The sequence below is a fragment of the Bison bison genome, unplaced genomic scaffold, assembly GCF_000754665.1.
Source record: "Bison bison bison isolate TAMUID 2011002044 unplaced genomic scaffold, Bison_UMD1.0 scf7180017864452, whole genome shotgun sequence".
Lineage (NCBI taxonomy): Eukaryota > Metazoa > Chordata > Mammalia > Artiodactyla > Bovidae > Bison > Bison bison.
In genome coordinates this window covers 4,430,182-4,454,359 of record NW_011495014.1, presented here as the reverse complement: position 1 = coordinate 4,454,359, position 24,178 = coordinate 4,430,182, and the positions used below count along the sequence as shown (strand labels likewise).

The following is a 24,178-nucleotide window of genomic DNA, read 5'->3' as shown; positions in this document are numbered from 1 at the left end:
AGAGAAAGTGGCATGGACTTTGGGATCATAGAGACCTGAGTCAGGTATCCAGCTTGACTAATTACAATCTGTATGGACCACATCATTTTACTCACCCCGTTTGAGCCTCAGATGTCAAAAACAAAACTATGTATTATATATCACTTATGTAACAGTAACATGCTTATTAGGATACCATATTGCCCAAAACAAGTACTCATAGAAGATAGCTATGATTTTAAGATGATATTTCAGTCTTTGTTAAGAATGACAAAATGATACTGACAGATTTTAAAAAGTGTTTTTGTTCTGTTTTTTTCCATTTTGATTCTGTCTTTTCTATAATCCCTAGTATACTTATATTTCATTTAGCATTTGTTAGGATTGTTTCCCTTTTAATGTTATCAGTTTTATTTATGACAGACCACAAAACCTTACCTTTAAGAGCTGAAATAAAAACAACCTAAGTTATTGTCTGACTAATTAGGTGTCCTTGCTAAATAATTTTAGAGGATTTTGTTTTCAGTCACAATATGGGGTGGTTTCAACTACATTAAAAACAACCATGTGGGTTTTTATTTTCTTCTCTGTGAGAAAAGATAACTTTATTTTTCTCATGTTAGAATCCAGGTAGAGAAAACAAACTTTCCTCTCCCAACACTACTTTTCCTCTTAATTTTAATTCAGACCTCCTGAAAACAAAAATCTTTTGCCAGTGTCTAGGTTAACAAAGCAACAGTTGCCAGCCAACAACATGATGGCAAAGAGTTGGAATGAGGCTTCTGGAAGGAAACAGAGGCTTATGACTGAGCCAAGTGATTCATATATACTGTCGTCCTCTAGTCAAGTACCATGAAGAATCATTTCTTCCGAATAACCAGCTAGCCCTCTTCTTCAAAATCTTTGGTGGCCTCTCCTTTCAGATATGACAGTTTGCACAGCACAAGTGAAGTGTGGGCCTTGGAAATCAAATTGTGAACGAATGTCAAGTATTTCTCTATAGTTTTATAATCACTGACTTTCACCTGTAAGATAAAGTTCACTGTCTAAACTATAAAATGGATCCTCTGTGAAAAATGAAAAGAAAAAAAGGAGCCTAAATGTATTTCCTTTTCTCTTGCTTATTTCTCATTTTCCACTGAATATAGATATATCCCAGTTACAGAATGGAAACACTTTCTAAAAAAAGGTAAATAACTATAAAAATATATTTTTAAAATGAAATTCCCTATAATCCTAATTTATTGGTTTTAGAACTTCTTCACATTTTCTGTGGGTTATAATTACTTTACCATTATCTACTGAATTTCTCACCAAAATTTCAAAAATTTCAGTGATTGCCAGGCCTACAAACACTACTGAATTCATTAGCTTTTCCTGCTACATATCTGCTGATAATGCAAACAAAATGTCAGTGAATAGACAGGCTATTTTTCAGAAATGGCCAGTAGAGGGAGAAGGTATATTTTGTACTATACTATACTTTCCCCTACTCAAAACTGACACGAACATCAACCACCTGATGAAAGGATCATTTAGATAAGTGCACAGTTTAGGTTTAAAGAAAAAAGGAGAAAAGCAGAATAAAATTAGTTCTAAGGATAACAAATTATTTTAAAAACCACCCAGAGTTGATAGTGGTCATTGTAAATCAAGTGCAAATCAAAATAAGTATATTACAGAAATGTGCTTGGGACCCTAATACTAATATGATACCCAGATCTTTGCAAAAATGATTTAATTTTACTATGATTTTAAACAGTAAGCAGCTTTTAAATCACATCTCAATAGAAATGCTATTGCCATCATAATATATGTTGTTAAAAAGCTGCATCAAGAAGAAAAAATGGGGAAATTATATACAAGTATATAAGTTGTACACTTGTATCTCAGGAGGTTATTGACCATAAGGACAATGAATCAAAGACATTCATATTCAAATTAACCAACACATACCACATGTATAAAGTGTCATATCTATATACAGCTGTCTATCTTGTTTGTGACATTGGGATAATCCAATACCTATTGAATTTATATATGTATCTATGTATCTCCGGAGAAGGCAATGGCAACCCACTCCAGTACTCTTGCCTAGGAAATCCCATGGACAGAGGAGCCTGGTAGGCTACAGCCCATGGAGTCGCGAAGAGTCAGACATGACTGAGCGACTTCACTTTCACTTTTCACTTTCATGCATTGGAGAAGGAAATGGCAACCCACTCCAGTGTTCTTGCCTGGAGAATCCCAGGGATGGGAGCCTCATGGGCTGCCGTCTATGGGGTCGCAGAGTCGGACACAACTGACGTGACTTAGCAGCAGCAGCATATATCTCTCTCTATGTTTTCTATGGATCTTAACCTAGTTTTATGTACTAACATAATAGATTGGATTTAAGAATAAGCCATTTCCTTCATATCCCCTTAAAATACCATTGTGTATTCACTGCAATTCTGATTTGTATAGTTTCTTTTTTCTGAAATTCAATCCTAACTATATATTTTAACTGTTATCTCAGTATTCTGCTAGGTTCCATAAGAAATTCAAACAAAGTATCAGATATAATTTCTCTGATCGAAGACTGTCCAATCTAGTCAAGTAGTCGAGACACAGAACTACATGGCTTCTGGCAGTCAAGCAACAGAATAAGTGAAGTGGCAGGATTTGGATAATAGTTGAATGGGTGAAGATTATTTTCCAGACAAAGATAATAATAAAATAACCATAGTTCTAATGATAGAACTGAGTGAAATATATATGCCATGAGAAAGAATAAACTATCTTGATTTGGAGGTATGGGGGGAGGAGTAGGAAATACTGGTAAACTTTATTACATGATTAGATGGCTTGAGCCTGAAATATCAGGCAGACAAGTTTTACCCAAGGTATATCAACTTGACTATGAAATAAAACAGGCTTGAGTTAGGGAGTCAGTAGAAGGAAAAAGAAGTAGATCATAAGTATGCATAGAGTATACATTGGTAAGATTCAGAGCTAAGTTAGATAACCTCTAAGATTTAACAACAACAACATCACAAGACATGGTAGTGAGAAGCAAATTTTGGAATCAATACATATTGAACACATACTGCCTGAGTTCAAATCTGAGGTCTACCATTTACTGTGGGACCTCAGGTGAGTTATGTAATATCTTTGTGGATCAATCATCTGTAAAATGGGACTAAAGTAACAATACCCATTAATGAGTTAGTATACAAGATTAAATGAGCTAATATAAAGTGTTTAAGAAAGGTCCTTGGCATACAGTATGTGCTATGAAAGTGTTAGTTATTAGTGCTTATGGAACTCACCTTTCTCTTGGTTTGGGTCCAGTGACTTCAGGTTTCTTACACTGTCAACTACCGTCTCTTTGTCGCTTGAATTACATACCATAATGTGTAGCCTTCTGTAAAAATGATATTGTATATTATATATGATACTATTCAAACACACACTCACACAACAATAAAACAGGCAATAATTTCCAAAGACAGACTGGAACAATCATCTTTTTCTGCCAAATACTGGAAATTTAATAGCAAAGAAAAAATAAAGCTAAGAGGAAATGGTGCTATAAAACATTAGCTTTCATATGTGGCCCTGTAACAAAGCAAGATATTAGAAGCTTGGTAGGATGGACAGTTTCCCCAAGAGAGTATCTTTTTCTTATTATCAATTATTATCTTTTAAAGAAAAAGGAGCTAAATGAAATTTACTTTCATAGACATTTCCCTTACATCTGGCAAGGTCACCTTGTGACAAGTCAGAATGTGAATTAACTTCACTGGGTGTTTTTTTTTTTTTTAATGATAGAGGAGTTTAATTTGGAGACAATCTCATGCAAATTATAGTAAAACTTTGATAAAATGGTTTATTTTACGTTCTTGATTTCATCTTTATTCATAGTGTGGTATTTCTAACAGAATGTAAGTGTACTTTATTATGACTTTCTATTTCTAGAACCAAGGGGAAAGTGCATTCTCTGCTTCACAAAATTGACTGTAAAAATGATTAGTGGCTTAACATCATATTCTAATATGCAGAATTGTTTTATAAACCAGTCAGTAAAAGTTCTTTAGGAGTATTGGTACAAATTGAGATTATATATTTCATTTTGGCCAAATAGGTAACAGGCAAAACAAACACAACAGAAACAAAAATGCTAATCATACTCATACAAAATAAGTACATGTTGTGGTTTATCTGGCACAGGGACACCAAAACCATTGGATTTGACTTTATTTAAAACCAATCACATGTAAATAGATACTCTGTGAATAAAGTTTTTTTAATGATGGTAAAAGGGATAAAGTATAAACTAAAGAAATGACTTCACTTGTGTTTAAAATATCATTTCTGTATTTCAGAAGACTACTATCAGTTAAACAAAGCACCGCCACCACTTCTGGCGTATGGACTACTTACTGTTCATCTGTGTTTCTAGTTCCTTGTTTTTCTTCTTTGGAGTTTTGTGAGGACTCTCCAGTAGCACTGCCAGGGCCTGAGTGAGGATCATTTTTCAGTGTATTTATTATATCAGTAGATACAGTAGGAATGTCTTGTGACTTCAGAGAAGTATTTTCAGCCTCATCTTTAGGCATTTCACTCAGTTCTTCCTTTTCATCTATCTCTTCAAGGCTATAATCAGAGCTTATTCCAGCTACAAAGAAATGAAGATATAATCCTAAATAATAATTTGTCTCATTTATCCAATGCAATTCTGGCAAGGAAGGAATTTTTAAAATAATAATTAGCTGGACTCTTTTAAATTCTGATTCAAAGCTAATAGTAAAATACTTGTCTAATGGTGAATAATTATGTTAATGTATAATCAGATTATCTCAGACATGCATTTCTAAAAATATGCTATCGCTCTAGGTTTTCTTTGTGGTAGAAAAAATGGTTACTTAAGCTTATAAACTTCAAGTTATATATTTCATTTAAGAATGTGTCTTTCAATTTAAATGACTTTTACCTTGATCCAATAGCATTAAATGTAAACAAAAAGAACACAAATTTTTAGATAGTCTGTAAGTGTAATTATAAAGTGTGACTCAGTAGTTATAAGTACTGTGATTGAGAATTGTCTGAGCATCCTTTAAAAACACTGATGCTCACCTCTACTGTACATCTGTTAAATTGGAATCTCTAAAGGACAGGACCAAGAATTTTTAAGATTCTTTGGGTGATTCTAGTGTGTAACCAAAATTAAAAGCCACTTACTTAGATGCTTAATATAATTTTTAAGATAATAGAATAAGCATTATGTTATGAAAATTGATTTTAATTCCTATTGAGTTTGATTCTCAGAGGCAACTTCCATTAAATCTTTTCTCTATATTATCAAAGTATAATGAGCATATACCTTTTAAGCAGATACACATATATTTCCTTCTCTTTTTCTTGTTGGTTTATTTAATATAAATGGAACCATCATGTATCTGATGTTTTCAACTTTTGTTTCTCCACTCAACTGTATCTTAAAGGTTGTCCCATATCAATATGTGTGTGTGTGTATGATTCTTTTCAATAGCTGTGGTTAATATTTTGTTGAATAAAATGGTTTTATTATTATTTCTAACAACAAATGGCCAACAGGGTAAAAGACAAGGAGCCATCCTAAGTGGTTAGTGTCCACACTAGTTCTGAAAGTATATTTAAACCAAAGAATGAAGTTTTGGATCTCTGCTTATTTGAATATAATTCAGTACCTCCACCCACACAATAGCAGCTGAACAAAGTTTAATTTTGCCCCAATTGAGGGAGGGAAAAAAAGTAGTATAGCATTGAATTGTAGTGATCTGCACATCTACAAAATTTAACAAAAAGTTTAATATATTTGAAGAGTATTTGAAATACTTAAAATGTATTTGTCTTTAAGCATATAGACAGAGTAGTATGCCATTTGTGATTTTTAATAAATATGGGGAATTTTAACAACATTTTTGTTATAAATTGAAAAGTAGATTACTAAGAAAAAATAATTTGACTCTAAGTAAACTTATATATATAAATATGTGCCCATACTTATACATCCAAGTCTTTATTGTGACATGAAATAGTTATTTTGATGCCAATGTACAATATTCTGCCTTTAAAGTAACTATATAGATATGACATCTATATAGTAAGAGCGTATTTACATAATTTAAAAAATGTATCCAGGAAAACTTAATGGCCATTACGTTTTAGATGCAAGTTGTTTTATAGATGGCTCCTTGATATATGCTAAGCTCTTTTGAAATCAACCGAGGTAACATTTAGCAAATTATTGATCTTTCTCCCTATTTCTCTCTTCACAATCACAAGTATTTTATATAGATACACTATTTTAAGCATGAGGTCCTCACTGAGAAACTGGTCCTAAAGTATGAAGAATGAGTCACATGTTTCAAAAGTCTTTTCAAATTATTTTTCTGGGGTTTTATGAAGTGAAGTCGTTCAGTCGTGTCCAACTCTTTGCTACCCCATGGACTGTAGCCTACCAGGCTCCTCAGTCCATGGGATTTTCCAGGCAAGAATACTGGAGTGGGTTACCATTTCCTTCTCCAGGGGATCTTCCCGACCCAGGGATGGAACCCAGGTCTCCCGCATTGTAGGCAGATGCTTTACCGTCTGAGCTACTTATACTTAGTAGTTATAAGCATTATATGTGTGCATGCTCAGTTGTGTCTGACTTTTTGTGAGCCCATGAACTGTAGCCCACCAGGCTCCTCTGTCCATAGAATTCACCAGGCAAGAATACTGGAGTGAGTTGCCATTTGCTACTCCAGGGGATCTTCCCAACCCAGGGATTGAACCCTGCATCTCCTACACTGGCAGGCAGATTCACCGTTGTGCTACTTGGGAAGCCCAAGCATTATGTAGGCTTTCTTAAATAAATTCATTCCTGTCATTAAAAGTTTTAGAAAAGGCTGTGATTCTTTTAAAAAAAATTCTAATCATCCAAGAGCACTTTCACACTTTGTTATTTGATTAGTACAGATTTTCCCAAGCTTTAAAAAATATTAAATCAAGTTTGTTTACTGATACTATGGTCAAATGACCAAATTTTAGAACTACAACAATAACAACGATTATAACAAAATGAGGTGGGGGCTGTGAACAATGAATACTTTTCACAGATGTTATATCGCAACTATCATATTTCAGCTTCATACATTCTAAGGGAAGACAATTCACTTTCAAAGAACAGAATATCCAAACCTTTAGTGTAGTTTGAAGATACAACAACTCCCAAAGTGTGTTTAAAAAAAAAATTTACAAAAATATCATTTGAAAGTGTAATTATTGAAATTTCTTTTACTTCTATAATTTGAATATATTTATCATAATTTTTTCAATCCTTCTAAAGGTTACAAAATTGAAACAAAAATAAAATTTAAAATATTTAAAATTCACAAAATTCAATTGTGTAAAAGAAATTCAAATAAACATAGTTCGTGGCATCTTATGTTATTAAAGCTTAAAATTTCACTAAGCCTTTTGGGACATCTTGTATATTTTTCCTGGAAATAGTCAAAAGGGCAAAATTGTTTGACACACACTACCCTTTGCTAAAACAGAATTGTATTAGATTAAAGCTATTCTTGTGAACTTTAAAAAAAAAATTTATTCAGAAAAATGCTCACTGTATCCGACACTATTGTGGTTGTTACATGAATTATTTTCACTTTCATTTTTAGCCACTGAGGAAAGGCCAGGTAACTTACAGGGCAGAGATGTGGCAGCAGCCTCAGGCGTTCCAGGGCACCCTGAGACAGGGGCTTCGGCGGGCAGCTGGGACACAGCGCACTGGTCATTCCCAGGGCTGAGGGAGGCTTCTGCCAAAGAAGTAAAATCTGTGGTGATGGCACTTAGAAAATAGAATTAAGCAAACAGAGACCGAAAAGCATTTTGGAAGAAATTATATTTGTCACCATCACAGAATTAAAATTCTGATTGCTGTATTTCATGCTCTGAGCTCAGGAGGGGAATATTTTTCATTTCATACTGTATAATGTGGGTGTTAGCCACTCAGTCATATCCAATTCTCTGTGACCCCATGGACTATAGCCACCAGGCTCCTCTGTCCATGGAATTTTCCAGGTAAGGATACTGGAATGAGTTGCCATTTCCTTCTCTGATCTTCCCGACTAGAGATTGAACCCATATCTTGCGCACTGCGGGCAGACTCTATCAACTGAGCTACCAGGGAAGCCCCTCCCTGGTGGGAAATGGAGTCAAAGTATCTGTATCTCCTTCATGTACAGAGCATTACAAGTAGCTTCTAACTTCATTCCCCAACTCACTGGAAGTTCTTTCTCAGTGGTTACAAGATGAGGAACAGAGGTGTCATACCTGGGCTGGACAGGCCCTCAGAAGAGCTCACTTCTACACCACTGTCGGTAGGAACTGCAGGTACTGACTGCGTGGCTAGAGGACAGAAGAGACATAACCTATAAGCAGGCAGGTCATGTTCACCAATGAAACGATTCCTTACTAGCTTAACTTAGTGACGTTTATATAATTCAGAAAGAGATAGCCCTAACCTCATTAGAAACCACTTTACTTGTCTAGCTCTGATACAGCTAAATCTGGTTAGATTCCCAATCCTACATGTAGTCAGTCCTGGAAAGATAGTATCTTCTTAATAGACTCATAAATTATAATATGCTCATTTTAGGATCATGGAGCTATACAGCTTTACACTTTGTTAGGTTGCAGATTTTTCAAAGGTGGTGAGAATAATCAGGGACTATCTAAGTATTACTATTAAAATCAATTAAAAGTTAAGTTTAAGAACTATTATTATTTAATAAAAAGACATGATTTATAACATATCATATCTGTGGTCTAAAGAAAATACAGCACAAATTAATGTTAATGGGAAAATTAACATTACCAGTCACATGACTGTTCTCATCGCTTTGCAGCAGGACTGTTTTCGAGGGCGGGGAAGGTGCTTTTCGCTTTGTCCTTTTCAAAGATGAATTCCCAGCAGATGTGCTGCTGAGCTGCAGAGAACCCGTCCTCACCCTGCCTTCTCCATAGGAACTCTATAGAAAACAAAACAACCAAATGGAATTTCCATTCAAAAATGAACAGCAGGCTTTAGGAAGACACTGACCTTTCCATTCAAACACATCACATGCCAACATGGAGCTTACCAGTCAGGAAGCATTTACAGAGTAACTGCAATGTGCCAGAAATGGATATGTAAAGAAAAATAAAACACGGTTCTTCTCAAGAAAGTCAGGCTAGAATGGGAGGCAGGCATATAAACAACTAATTAAAATGTACATGACTCATAAAAACTAGCTTCCAAAGAAAAATCTAGAGGAAACTACTGGAGTGAAGTCAGAAGTGAAAAAGGAAAGAATATTTGTACATTGAGACTGGCTTGATCTTTCTCTTGTTAGCACAATACATCAATGACAAACATTTCAAAAATCTATATGTTTACCAAAAGCAAGGTCATCTGAGGTCCTTGACTCTATACCCAGCTGACGCTCACACTCACAGCATGTGACTGTCAGCAGGCTGGCCACTGCCTCCTGGCCCATCGCCATGTCATCTTGCTCTTGCCCTTTACAACAAACCTGCTTAAAAGAGTTATTCATAATTTTTTTCTCCCATTTCTCATCTGCCACTTGAACCCCTCCAATCAGACTTCTCTCAATCTTTGATCCATTAAAACTATTCCTGTCTGTGAGATAATAGAAATACATAAAGGTCTCTGTCCCTGTTGCTGGCACAGAGCTCCTAAAACCCTTGAACTTTCCTAACTGACAAGAACACTAGAATCATCTCTTGTTCTAATATTGGTCTTGGGCCCTGGTTCCTGCCACACATCTGGTGAGCAGAAGTGAAATGTTTTGTGTGAGTAGCAGAGAAGACTCAGGGAAGAAACACATAGTAGGAAAGAACTGGGTTTTCCCTACATTGGTAGAAAACTGGGTTTTTACTTTATACTATGAAAGTCATCAATGACCTCCTCCCTGACTAAATCAGAGGTTACTTCTTCAGTTCAGTCACTCAGTCGTGTCTGACTCTGTGACCCCATGAACTGCAGCACGCCAGGCCTCCCTGTCCATCACCAACTCCCGGAGTTCACCCAAACTCACGTCCATCGAGTCAGTGATGCCATCCAGCCATCTCATCCTCTGTCATCCCCTTCTCCTGCTGCCCCCAATCCCTCCCAGCATCAGAGTCTTTTCCAATGAGTCAACTCTTCACTTGAGCTCACTTATTGGACATATTAGCAGCATTACATAGCTGACCATCCTCTAAAGTCTCTTTTTTCTTACATCCAGAATACTATATCCTTATTCTGCATACATCTAACTTTCTATTTCTGTGTGCGTTCCTTTTCGTCTAGTCCTTGGACATATTCTCTTTAATATCTATGGTCACTCTTAGTAATCTCCACTATCTCTAGGTTTTCTGTATTATTTATATTATTTACAGGTCTTGGACCTTGTATACATATTTTCTATATTTATTTATATAAATAAATATTTGTATTATTTATATGTTGGTGATTCCAAACTATGTCCCCATTCCTGGACTTCTGTCTGATCTTCATTTAGTATCAAAGCCCATTTCAAACTCAGCATGTCTAAAACTAAGATCCTGATAATCCCTCCTTTCATCTCCCCCATTAAAAATAATCCTGTTCTCACAGTCTTCCCTGTTTCAATAAAAAGCAAGTCATTCTTCCATTTGTTTAGGCCAGAACTTGTGGAGTCATGCTTCCTTATCCCGTCTCTCACACTGCATATCAAGTCCATCCTGTTGGCTCATCAGGTTCGACTGCTACCACAGAGTCTGAGTCACCACTAAGAACCTTCTACCTGGATTGCTTCTTCCACACTGCTTCCCTACAGTCCTTCCGCAACATAGCAGCAAAGGTGCCTGTTGAGACAAAAATCAAGGGGCTTCCCTGGAGGCTCAATGGTAAAGAATCTGCCTGGTCAAAGCAGGAGACACCAGTTCAATCCCTGATCTGGGAAGATCCCACATGCCAGGTAACAACTAAGCCTGCATGCCACAACTACTGAACCAGTGCTCTAGAGCCCGTGAGCTGCAACTACTGAACCCTGTGCCACAACTACCAAAGCCTGCATGCCTAGAGCCCACGCTCTGACACAAGAGAAACCACTGCAATGAGAAGCCCACACACTACAGCCAAGAGTAGCCCACCCTCAACCCAACTGGAAAAGGCCCATATGCAGCAACTGAAGACTGAGCATAGCCATAAATAAATCTTAAAAAAAATCAGGTGAAAGCACTTTGTTCAAAACCCCCTAATAATTTCCCAAGTGATACAGAAAAGCCAAAGTCCTTGTAATGACTTCTAAGGTTATCAGTGACCCAGCACCTAGATCTTTCTGACCTCCTTCTCCAAGTGTGGAGCGGAGTGAGCCACACTGGCCTTCGCGCTGCTCCTCTAGTGTGCCAGAAGGAGTGTTCTCACCTCAGGATGGTTGCCCTTGCTGTTCCCTATCCCGGGAATGCTCTTTTTGTAACTTAACATCTTACCCTTTCATTTTCTTCAGGTCATTTCTCAAGTGTCACTTCTCAGTGAGCTCCTCCTTGACTCCCTCCCCCCACTCACCCACCCACACACAATCTCTCTTCCTAACTTGATTTATGTGCTTGTGCTAAGCCAATTCAGTTGTGTCTGACTCTTTGCAACCCTATGGACTATAGCCTGCCAGGCTCCTCTGTCCATGGGATTCTCCAGGCAAGAATACTGTGGTGGGTTGCCATTTCCTATTGCAGGGGGTCTTCCCGACTCAGGGACTGAACCCACATCTCTTGCGTACTCTGCATTGGCAGGTGGGTTCTTTACCACTAGTGCCACCTGGGATATTTACTGTCAATGTTTAATCTTTCTCTAACAGACTACAGGATTGGCCTGTTTACCTTGTTTATTGTTGCTTCCACCAGGTTTGACTCAGGGTCAGGATGTTTTTTCCTCGTATTTTGCTCACTGCTGTATCTCCAGAACAATGTCTGGTTCATAGAAGTTTCTTGATAAATATTTGTTGAATGAATGAGAGAAATGGACCAAAAATTGCCTTCTTCATTTGCAAATAGAGGCTCTTGATAAATTTGGAGAGTATGTAAAGCTTGGGCCATTCCAATCTTATGAGACAATGTAAGTACAGCTAAGGAAAGCAGTATAGTTCATAAGATGTTTATTAGTCATTATGTTTTGCTACACACCACAAAAAGTTCAGCCAATTACTCTTTTGAAATATTGTCATATTTCCGTCAGAGAAGGAAGAAAGCTTGCCCTCCCAGAGAAAATTTTGAGTCAGCTGTTGTCAGTGCCTGCTCTATTAGACCAAAGTGGAAGGCAGATCATCTCACAGGGACAGAAGCAGGGTCTGGTCCACAGTGGCAGGCACTTGGCGGAACACACCTCTCACTAAGGTTAAGTCATCTTAACAAGGGGTCAGACAGGGTGGCACCAGGCTGACCTTATCAGTAACTGAAACATTAGACTTCTGTACCAGTTGATAAATAGCTGCAACCATCAATCTCCTCTCCTCTCATTACTCTGGTCCCTTCTACAGAACCCTTTGCTGCTGCTAAGTCGCTTCAGTCATGTCCGACTCTGCCCGACCCCATAGATGGCAGCCCACCAGGCTCCCCTGTCCCTGGGATTCTCCAGGCAAGAACACTGGAGTGGGTTGCCATTTCCTTCTCCAATGCATGAAAGTGAAAAGCGAAAGTGAAGTTGCTCAGTCGTGTCCGACTCCTAGCGACCCCATGGACTGCAGCCCACCAGGCTCCTCCATCCATTGTATTTTCCAGGCAAGAGTACTGAGTGGGGTGTCATTGCCTTCTCCACAGAACCCTTTAGACGTCTCCAAAATCCAGCATGAAATGAGTTAGAACCTGCCACCCAAACCCAGATTTTGATTCTGAGTCACTAAAGCCAATTCTGATTAAATCAGAGGGTCACCCCCTGAAACACCTCACCTGGATGGGCATATGGGTGGGTCCTCACCCATATGCTGCTTGGACCTTTAAATAATTAGGAGAAAGGCCCTTGATGATAAGAGATGAGAAAGGAACATAGTGATAAATCAGGAGTATTTAAATATCATTTTGAGTAGAACATAAAGTTTAAATAAAAACCTTCTTATGATGATGTGTCTGTGTTTGGAAATGTTCACTTGCCATCTTATAAAAGTAACAAATTTAGGGACGGTTAGGAAGAAGGCCAAAAATTCTCCTAAAACAATGCGGCACTTCACTTTTTGAAACACTGATCTAAAATATCAAAAGCAGTAAAAATGTCATTTTATTTCTTGATGAGGTTACTTCTGTAAAGCCCTATTCAAGTAGGCCTCATTCCTATCACAGACCTAGTTTATCAAAAGAAACACAGTAGGTGATCAGGAAGTAACTGGTAAGTGCATGAAGCCATGGCTTCATCTGGTCCTCCTAATTCTACGCTGACGCCATGTTTCCCATCTCTGGACTGATTGCTCTCATGTCATCTGAAAACAACTTGTGTTCCCCTTCAGGTCAAGTTCCCAGCCACAGTCATTTATTGGTCTTTTCTATGACCTGACAAAAGCAGTCACAACATGAATTTCTCAGACAACTATATCTGTTTAAGAGTTAGAGCTCTTAAAATTTGATTATAATATTATAAAGCAGATAGCACAGAAATAAAAAAAAAAGGGAGAAATGTATATACAGAGATTCACAAATTTATATGGACTGAATAACTCAAAGACAGAGTAAAAATAAACTCATGTATTTCATTTATCATCCTAGAAGTCTTAAAATAAGCTAACTTTTTTTTGTACAGGATATTTATATTTCTATGGATAATTTAAAATTTATCAAAATATACATATTTCAGCATCACAAATGTTGAACTATTTTTAGTAGCATTTGTGAAGACAGTTGAGGGAATGCATGTTAGAAGGGCAAAGCCATGAATGTCTTGCAGGGAGCATATGTTTTATAACCTTATTCTGTAAGATTTACCCCCTTCCTCTATTGTACGGGTGTGTAATGAAAGCAAATGGACTTGTGTTTCTAGACTAGCACATGGGTCATACAGACTTAAGAACAAAGACCTTTGAAGAGAACATGATCATCACTGCGTGTGACCAGGTCAACTTATGTTAACTATATCACTTGATTCCATGCAATAATTAATGATAAGAGCTTACTAAATTGATGACAAAAATGTAAACTTAACGGATGCTGTAAGATGGACCAGGCAGGATTTTTTAAGGACTAAGAATGATGAGTTTAAAAAATAAGCCTCAATTAGTGATGGGAATATTACTTTCATTTGAGATATGAATGATATTAGCATTCAAAGAATAGCTTAATATACATTTTTTGTTGTCCTATAAGAGCGCCACAAGAGTTTTTAAATTTGTGTGTGTGTGTGTGTTTAGAGGCTGTTAGAAAAGAATTTTAATCAGCTAAGCAGCAGCCAAGAGAAAATCAAACTTGGACTTATTCCATGTTAATTAAAATATCGCTATTAAGATTAAACTGAAGGAACCCCTGGATCCTATATGAAAACATTTCTCTTGGGTAAAAACCTGCAGAAAAAGAAAGTGCATTTAAGGTAGAAGACCTAGGTATTTCTAAATAGACTGTAGCCAAGAAAACTGGCATGTGCCTTGGGATACTTGTAGAATAACAGATCCAGTACACACGTATCCAGTACACAAGTAGTACGTCTACTTTCTAAAAAGTAGACATACTAAACTAACGCAGTTATTTAAGTAAACACATGAGTTCCTACATAAAATATTAAAGAAATAAAAAAGGGTGAGGAAGGGCATTATGTATTCTTCAGCCCCATTTTGTTCTGCGCACTGCAGGAATATGCTCCTTAATCGACTCCCAGTGGTTCTACTCTTTCATTCATCAGGGTTGAGCTACCCAGGATGTTGAGTGTGAATCTAATTGGAGAGAAGTTTACAGAGGGTTTGCAAGCTGGAAGAGAGGCAATGTAATGGTTACCAAACACAGGGGCTTTGGAGTCAATGCCAGGGCTTGCACCAGGAGAGCATAGCATTTACTGTCCCTGCAACCTTCTGCTTCCTCCTCCACAAAGTGGGACAAGTAACAGTACCTGCTTCACTGGGGTTGGATGCTCATGTGAAATGACCTGTGTCAGGCACGGGGTGCTGCACCTGGTACAGGGAACCTGCTCCACAAATAGTAGCTCATGTTATGACACATAATTTGCCTCTTTTCAAGTATGTGAAAGTGTAAATAGGCCAATGCCAGTTATAATTAGGGGTTAGAGCAAAAAGTATAGGTAAAAGGAGGTATTTAAGACTGGTCCTTTCTTTAGTGCTGGTGGTGCTGGGAGTCCTACTAGAGTCAGTCTCAGTTATAGTCAACCTCAAACAACTGCAGGAGCTTGTGCTTAGTCCACTTTACAAACCAATTCCACTGTGTGTAAAACTCCACCGTAAGTCACTTCAGGCAGCTTCATCATACCTTCATCAGACGTTAAAGGAGTTTAATAAAAGCTAAATGTTTAATACCAGTTTGTTAAATCTTAGTGGGGGGGGGGGGTATTAAAGTATATAAATCTGAAATATTTCATACATTTAGTGCAAACATTTAAAATAAAAGAACTGCTTAGAACTGTCTTTAGTTTTTACCAGCTAGCCAAAGTACATTTCCTTTGCTCAAATTATGATGGAAATTTTTAAAAGGAGTTGCTGCTGCCGCTGCTAAGTCGCTTCAGTCGTGTCCGACTCTGTGCGACCCCATAGACGGCAGCCCACCAGGCTCCCCTGTCCCTGGGATTCTCCAGGCAAGAGCACTGGAGGGGGTTGCCATTTCCTTCTCTAATGCATGCAAGTGAAAAGTGAAAGTGAAGTTGCTTGGCCGTGTCTGACTTTTCATGACCCCATGGACTGTAGCCCACTAGGCTCCTCCGTCCATAGGAATTTCCAGGCAAGAGTACTGGAGTTGGTTGCCATTTCCTTCTCCAAAAGGAGTTGAGATCATATTAGATTTAAGTCCAGAGGATTTACAAAACAAGAAAACAGAGAGGTTTCTTACTGTGGGAAAAATGCTTTGGTTAGTGATTAGAAATCTCCAATTATTTATTTTAGTTAGAGTCAGTAAGTCTGATTGCCTTCTGCAAAAACTATACTTCTAACAGTAATGTACATCACTGAATTTTATTGTCTGTGAAAAAAAAATTAGTGCATAAACAGAATTCACTAGTGAAAGTGACAGGGTCAAGCTGAAAACCATGCCAGATAGTTAATCCCTCATAATTCACATCCAGATCAGAATTCACTGGTTCAAAATAAAAGTAAATTTAGCTGAAGAAAACAGAATTGAATGGCATTCAATAGATTTACTTAGTACTAGAACTGTAGTAGTTATTAAATTACTTATTAATCACAGTTGAATTACCTGATGTGGATCATTGAAATCAATATATTCTGGTTAAAAGAGAAGAATACAATTAGGAAAATAAAAAGACTAAATCAAAGGATGGAAATACAGTGATTCAACTTCAATGACATTGGTAAGTGTTTCTATTAGAAGCTTTTGGATTTTAGTTTGTTTATAATACGATTTTCCATGTAAGGTGGGGTTGGGTTAGAGAGACCTTAAGCAATCTCTTAAAATTGTCTTAAAACTCATATAATTTTCTTTTCTTCTTTAGGCACAGATTCCCATTATCCTTCTCCAATTTGGACACTCTCAATAAATGCTATAAAATATTATATTACCTTATAATTGATATTAGGTTTTCCTAATTTACTATGGATTAATCATTTCTATCCTAATGACTAAATTTCCATTTAACTGAAGGTCATGCTTTAACTTTTTTTTTTTTAAGCTAAAACCACAACTTTCAGGACCTTAGTTCGCTGACCAACAACTGAACCCTGCAGTGAAAACATGGAGTCCTAACCCCTGGACCACCAGGGAATTCCTAACTCTTAACTCTTGATAGAATTCTAAAATACTTTTACAACTTAAACGACAAATCAATTTTCTTAAACTTTAAACATAACTATTATACCAGAGTGAATGTAATATAGAAGTATAAGATGTTCTATTGAATTTCAAAATGGGCAAAGCTCTGAAGGTAGGTTTTTCTTATTACAAAGAAATCGGTTTTATTATTGATTTGATCATAAAGTTAGCACAATCTCCCATGAGACTCAAACAGTGCATATGTTGACGAGGAAAAAAAAAAAAAGAAACATCACTGTAAATATCAGTAAATACAGGTTACCTCCTAGGAATTTTGTTGTCCAACCTTTACCTTATACCGGCATACACTCACACAGACAAATGCACACCAGCTTTGACTTGTGCTAGATGAAGGCATACATGCCAGTTTCTTTGTCTATGATGGTTTTTCACACAGTATGCTATCGTTTGGTGGGTCTACAGCAAGTTTACTTTGCTGCCTTGAATCCTGCTTTTTCTATACCCTTTTCCCCGTTGGGCAGCACTTTGTCAAGACTCCTAAACATTTAGAACTTATATACTCTATTTTTTAATTCTCTCTGTAATCCTGTTTTAAGATCCTTCATTGATAGCACTGAAAGTCTAAGCTTGCTTTAGTCACCTTAGATTTTAAAAAGTCATATCAGTGAAGGAGTATAAGCAATAGGGGTGATATTCTAGGTATCACACAACTATAATTAGGGAAAGGAGAAATAGGGAAGCAGTCTCAGGGCCTGGAGCTCTCAAATCCACACTATATAAGCAGGCATCTGTTCTGCTAATTTTAATGGTGTTTCTATCAATCCCCTGAAATGAATTCTACAAGAGGTAGCAATGAGATTAGAGCTGGATCCACTTACAGATGTCTAAATGACTACCACCACCTTTCACTTGTGACTTTTAGAGTTACTAACAAGTTAAATCTCTCCAGAGAATTCTGAGTGGCCAAGCCTAGCAAAGCATTTGTCTTAGAATCATCTAGTTTTAAAGTCACTGTTCAGTTCAGTTGCTCAGTCTTGTCCGACTCTTTGTGACCCCATGGACTGCAGCATGACAGGCCTCCCTGTCCATCACCAACTCCCAGAGTTTACTCAAATTCATGACCATTGAGTCAGTGATGCCATTCAACCATCTCATCCTCTGTCGTCCCCTTCACATCAGGGTATTTTCAAATGAGTCAGTTCTTCACATCAGCTGGCCAAAGTATTGGAGTTTCAGCTTCAGCATAAGTCCTTCCAATGAATATTCAGGACTAATTTCCTTTAGGATGGGTTGGTTTGATCTCCTTGCAGTCCAAGGGACTCTCAAGAGTCTTCTCCTACACCACAGTTCAAAAGCATCAGTTCTTTGGCACTCAGCTTTCTTTAGAGTCCAACTCTCATATCCATACATGACTATTGGAAAAACCATAGCTTTGATTAGATGGACCTTTGTTGGCAAAGCAATGTCTCTGCTTTTTAATATGCTGTCGAGTTTGGTCATAGCTTTTCTTCCAAAGAGCAAGCGTCTTTTAATTTTATGGTTGCAATCACCATCTGCAGTGATTTTGGAGCCCAAAAAGATAGTCTGTCACTGTTTCCACTGTTTCCCCATCTATTTGCCATGAAGTGATGGGAAGTGAAGTGATGCAATCAGATGCCATGATCTTCGTTTTCTGAATGTTGAGCTTTAAACCAACTTTTTCACTTTCTTCTTTCACTTTCATCAAGAGGCTTTTGAGTTCCTCTTTACTTTCTGCCATAAGGGTGGTGTCATCTGCATATCTGAGGTTACTGATTTTTCTCCCAGCAGTCTTGATTCCAGCTTGTGCTTCCTCCAGCCCAGCGTTTCTCATGATATACTCCACATATAAATTGAATAAGCCGAGTGACAATATATAGCCTTGACGTTCTCCTTTCCCTATTTGGAACCAGTCTGTTGTTCCATGTCCAGTTCTAACTGTTGCTTCCTGACCTGCATACAGATTTCTTAAGAGGCAGGTCAGGTCGTCTGGTATTCCCATCTCTTGAAGAGTTTTCCACAGTTTGTTGTGATCCACACAGTCAAAGGCTTTGGCATAGTCAATAAAACAGAAGTACATGTTTTTCTGGAACTCTCTTGCTTTTTTGATGATCCAGCGGATGTTGGCAATTTGATCTCTTGTTCCTCTACCTTTTCTAAATCCAGCTTGAACATCTCGAAGTTTTCAGTTCATGTACTGTTGAAGCCTCCCTTAGAGAATTTTGAGCATTACTTTGCTAGCGTGTGATATGAGTGCAATTGTGCAGTAGTTTGAGCATTCTTTTGCATTGCCTTTCTTTGGGATTGGAATGAAAACTGACCTTTTCCAGTCTTGTGGCACTGCTGAGTTTTCCAAGTTTCTGGCATAACAGTGGCAAACTCACTGTTAGTCAATGATAATAACATCTGTGTTGTCTGGTTAACAGACTCATTAATCTGAACATACCTTCCTCAAATTTTATTACCTTCAGCCTCTTTTAAGGGATGCCCAAAACACATGTGTTGGCTTTTTGTGTTACAATCAAGAGTTCAAGGAGAAAGATCTCACTTAGCCCATTATTTATTTTGCTTTCCTTCTTCAGGATTCAAAAATCTTTGGATGAGTAATACCAAGACTAGATATCACTGTCTAGTGTAACACTGACCAAACCCAAGACCCCTACAACAGAGCGCTTTCATTTGTTAAAGCCCGATTTTAAATGACAACAACTTAAACAAAAAACAATTTCATAATGCTAGAGTTGAAAAAGACTTGGAAATTTTGTTACAAAACCTTATTCTACAGAGGAGAAACCCAAGCCACAAAATTCAATGTCTTGTCCTTCAAGATAGAAGATGATGAAGACGACAATGAGAAAAATGACCCCCAAACGAAGAATATAAGAGACTTCTGGCAGATTCAAGAGTCTCTCTCAAGCCAGGCTAGGGTTTCTTCTGCCACAAAATAATTCCAGCCCTCTCCACACATATCAGAATAAAACTAAAACACAAATTTTACAACCTGTGTTACACCTGTTCTTGCAAGTGTTTTACTTTTCTCTCCCTCAGGCAATCTGCTTCCATTTTATCAATCCTCCAGTACTTTGAGAAAGTATGTAATCAAGTCTTATTAGTGGTAATCCCTTACTTATAACATTTTTTAATCCCTGAAGATATGGGCCTAAGTAGTATATCTTGAATGAAAAAAGACAAGATGAACCAGGAGAAAGCAGAGATCAGGATCAAGTTAAAAACAGGACAGTGGTAACTATGGTTCTCTGTGGTCATAGTGATCAAGACACAGAGATGTCTAGAGGCACAGCAGGAGAATACAGGTAACTGAATTAGGGTCTCCACCAGAGTAAAGGAACAATCAAGGGAACAAAGCAGGACCAACTCAGTTCATCCCAGAAGAGAGTTCAGACTGTATGGCCGGCATTATCCAAGTGACCCCACCTTTTTATTACTGAAGCTCCAGGAATGGGGCCAGCTTCTCTCCACCCTGACCTCTTAATATGCTGGTTACCAGAGAAAGGCATGTCTTTAGAACCATGTGGTCCCAAATACCACAGTGGTAGGAAGGCTAAGAAAGCTTTGTCCTATAAGAACTTGTAAAGGAAGACCCCTAACACCAATTATTTTCTATGATACTTAAAAAAGTTTTGGCTGTACCCTGCAGCATGTGAGACCTTAGTTCCTTGATCAAAGATTGAACCTGTGCCCCCTGCATTGGAAGGTGGAGTCGTAACCACTGGACCACCAGGGTAGTCCCTCAATGATATTTTATTAACTCAGAATATGTACTTTAGAGAGGCAAACTAGATAAGGAAATGAAAGCCCCACTAATTCCACAAATGACCTATTGTTCTTTGAATAGTACTGTTCTTTTAAATTTAGCAATTTTATAATGTGCTTAGTTCTTTGCATTTAGGTCAGAGGTAAAGCTGGCAGAAACTTAAAAAGTAATTGCTCAGAGGAATGTCATGAGCATTAAATGAATAAAGTGAGCCTTGTCTGAAATACTAGCAAATGTTATATAAACATTAGTCATAATTTCTGCCCTTGTGTGATTATGACCCTTTCAAGAATTGATGAAAAGTACAATGCAAAGTATGTCTTGTATCTGGGGAAACCTTCAAAGAGGAAGCATATTAAATATTTTATTGTGCTGGTATATTTCTCTACTGAATGAAACAAGTCATATTTTTGGAAGTACAGACAGCTGTATACTGTATATCAAGCTGAAAATGCCATGGCAACCACTGTTCCTAGGCAATTGGAGAATTATGTGTGTGGTCCACTTTCTATATCATAAGTGGAAAGTGGAGGTGAAAATCAAATGTTATGAGATAACATGGAGAAAAAAATTAAAAAGGGGTATATTTCTGAAAAATTATAAATATATGCTCTATTACAACAACCTTAATGACTGCATAAAATGACTAGATTAAACTCATTAAGTGAAGCAAGTCCAAATATATGCTTGCACATTTCCTAAACGTATCACAATCTCTCATCTATTTGTAAAGCATGATAAATATTAAAAGACAAAATTGGGTAAGAGATGAAAAATGTCAAGTATTTAAAAAAAAAAAATCAGCTGTTAAAAACTAACACTCTAGGTATTATATTTCACTTGCATAAGACTATATGGCAAAGAATTTCAGTTTCTCAACATTTGAGTGTTTGTCTGCAGCAGAAAGCAAAATGAGACCAAGTGAAATGCCCAGTCAAAAGCATTCCTGGTTGTGTTTCCAGCCAAAAGTCAATATCCTAAAGAAAATGAGATGTCATGCTACTAGCAGTGAAAAGCAGTTTTCTGTTGTATACACACACATCCAAGGAGCAAAGTCACACCAAATGTATGAAGAATTCTCCGAAAGATTCTTTGGATTCTATGGGTCAAGGTTACTACAGCTTCTGTCCAACTCTCCTTTCACTTCTTCAAATGTAAAATAAGCATAAAAGGTTAACTTGTCAATAATACTAGGACGTCATTTGGCCACTGATTTCATTAAATGTGCTCTTCACAGATACTTGGTCAGCAGACACGGGTCAGAAACTGGATTTTTGAACTTAGTTTCAATCCCAGAACTCTAAGTCACTTTTAAGCCAATACCATTGCATTTCTGACTTCTGTCATGTATGAAGTCAAGGACAACCTTATTTAAAAAATTATATGCATTTTATGCAGTGATACATGTGATCTAGTCCATGAAATGACAGCATGGGCCAGCTCTTACATATGTTGTTGCACAAATGGCATTTCACATCTTCAGGCAGAATCATATTCAAAAAATGCTTTAAAAGAACCAAGGAAAACTGCCAGAAAATTTCTAATTGGATCGTTTTCTCTTCCAAATGAACATTTCCGTAGAAAACAAGGTATTTCACCTTTACAAGGAAAATGACACTGTAGAAGTGACAGTAAACTATGTAGTCTTTTTAAATATATGCTGTAGATGGGTAGAAAGAATTAGAGATGCAGAAATGTTCCCCCAAAAGGGCAGGATAAATTATTTTACTAACTAGGATCATCATTGAGTTCTCTTTGGAAACTGCACGACTGGTTGCCAAAATTAGCTCAGAAAATCAACAGCCTTTTATGTGAATATTTTCAGTTGATGCCCCAAAATCACTATCCAAATACCTTAATTTGCCAGTGCTGAGAAATGCCTTAGAGGAATGAGGCAAATTATTAAATACAGACTGCCAAAAAGTATAAAATAGATGTGGCTAGCAACATTTTTTCCAAGCTACAGACTGACTTATCTCTAAGCCTAAGGCAAACAGAATTATCAGTGATTACTAAAGAACATTAAAATAAAAACTCAAAATGAATAAAACTGTGCTAACTATAAATAACTTTCTCACACATTACTGTTATTTCTCTCTCTAGCTCAGTTTCCTGGTAGTTCACCCACAAGAGATAAGCATTTGCTATTTCTAATATAATGTAACTATTTACAGTATTTTCTTTCTGCTTTATTCAAAGGATGCTTTGGGGGGAAAAACTGGAAAAATCAGAATGCTATAGTTCTGTTAAACAGCGCACCCTTGTGGTTTATTTTACAACCTAAACAATAAAAATCATAGGACAAAGATGTATCCAAAATTTTCACCAACATGGAAATTATTTTGTTGTTGATTTTTTTCCAGTAATTTTTCCCAGTTTGGTATTACTTTTAGGCTTTTAGGCAGTAAAAATAGTGCCTTTTTAAAATTTCAAATTCAAAACTAAATTGTTAAAAGATATAAAATGTCTACAGTGATTATGACTATATGCTTTGCTGAATTTCTTGAATATTTTCATCTGATGCTATAAAAAAAATTTCAATTCAAGAGTGAATTTCATTTATATACATTAGGTAATGCACACTACATTTTAGTTGTTGGTCCATAAACTTTTAATATAACTTTGCCAAAATTCTGGCTTCTTTGTAAAAGCTTAGGAAAAATATGGCCAAGAATTATTTCAGCCAATTATTATTAAAAAGTAAATGTAAGCAATGTTTAAGTTATCCAAGTACTTCTTAAAATTTACCAGATCTACCCATGAAATGGCAAGAATACACAGAAGAACTGTACAAAAAAGATCTTCATGACCCAGATAATCATGATGAGTGATCACTGACCTAGAGCCAGATATCCTGGAATGTGAAGTCCAGCGGGCCTTAGAAAGCATCACTATGAACAAAGCTAGTGGAGGTGATGGAATTCCAGTGGAGCTATTTCAAATCCTGAAAGATGATGCTGTGAAAGTGCTGCACTCAATATGCCAGCAAATTTGGAAAACTCAGCAGTGGCCACAGGACTAGAAAAGGTCAGTTTTCATTCCGATCCCAAAGAAAGGCAATGCCAAAGAATGCTCAAACTACCGCACAATTGCACTCATCTCACAAGCTAGTAAAGTAATGCTCAAAATTCTCCAAGCCAGGCTTCAGCAATATGTGAACCGTGAACTTCCTGATGTTCAAGCTGGTTTTAGAAAAGGCAGAGGAACCAGAGATCAAATTGCCAACATCCGCTGGATCATGGAAAAAGCAACAGAGTTCCAGAAAAACATCTATTTCTGCTTTATTGACTATGCCAAAGCCTTTGACTGTGTGGATCACAATAAACTGTGGAAAATTCTGAAAGAGATGGGAATACCAGACCACCTGACCTGCCTCTCGAGAAACCTGTATGCAGGTCAGGAAGCAACAGTTAGAACTGGACATGGAACAACAGACTGGTTCCAAATAGGAAA

General features: G+C 37.2%; 1 protein-coding gene across 2 annotated transcripts in view; it reads right to left on the bottom strand.

Moving 5' to 3' along the window:
- The window catches only part of COBLL1 (cordon-bleu WH2 repeat protein-like 1), a 166,433-nt gene that overhangs the window by 12,755 nt on the left and 129,500 nt on the right, over positions 1–24,178 (bottom strand). For both annotated transcript variants that reach the window (XM_010858955.1, XM_010858954.1), the window contains 5 exons: positions 8,864–9,017; positions 8,320–8,394; positions 7,692–7,802; positions 4,405–4,639; positions 3,291–3,385 (listed from right to left, as the gene is read on the bottom strand). In XM_010858955.1, the coding sequence (XP_010857257.1) occupies positions 3,291–3,385; positions 4,405–4,639; positions 7,692–7,802; positions 8,320–8,394; positions 8,864–9,017 (670 nt within the window). The remainder of the gene's footprint in view (positions 1–3,290; positions 3,386–4,404; positions 4,640–7,691; positions 7,803–8,319; positions 8,395–8,863; positions 9,018–24,178) is intronic.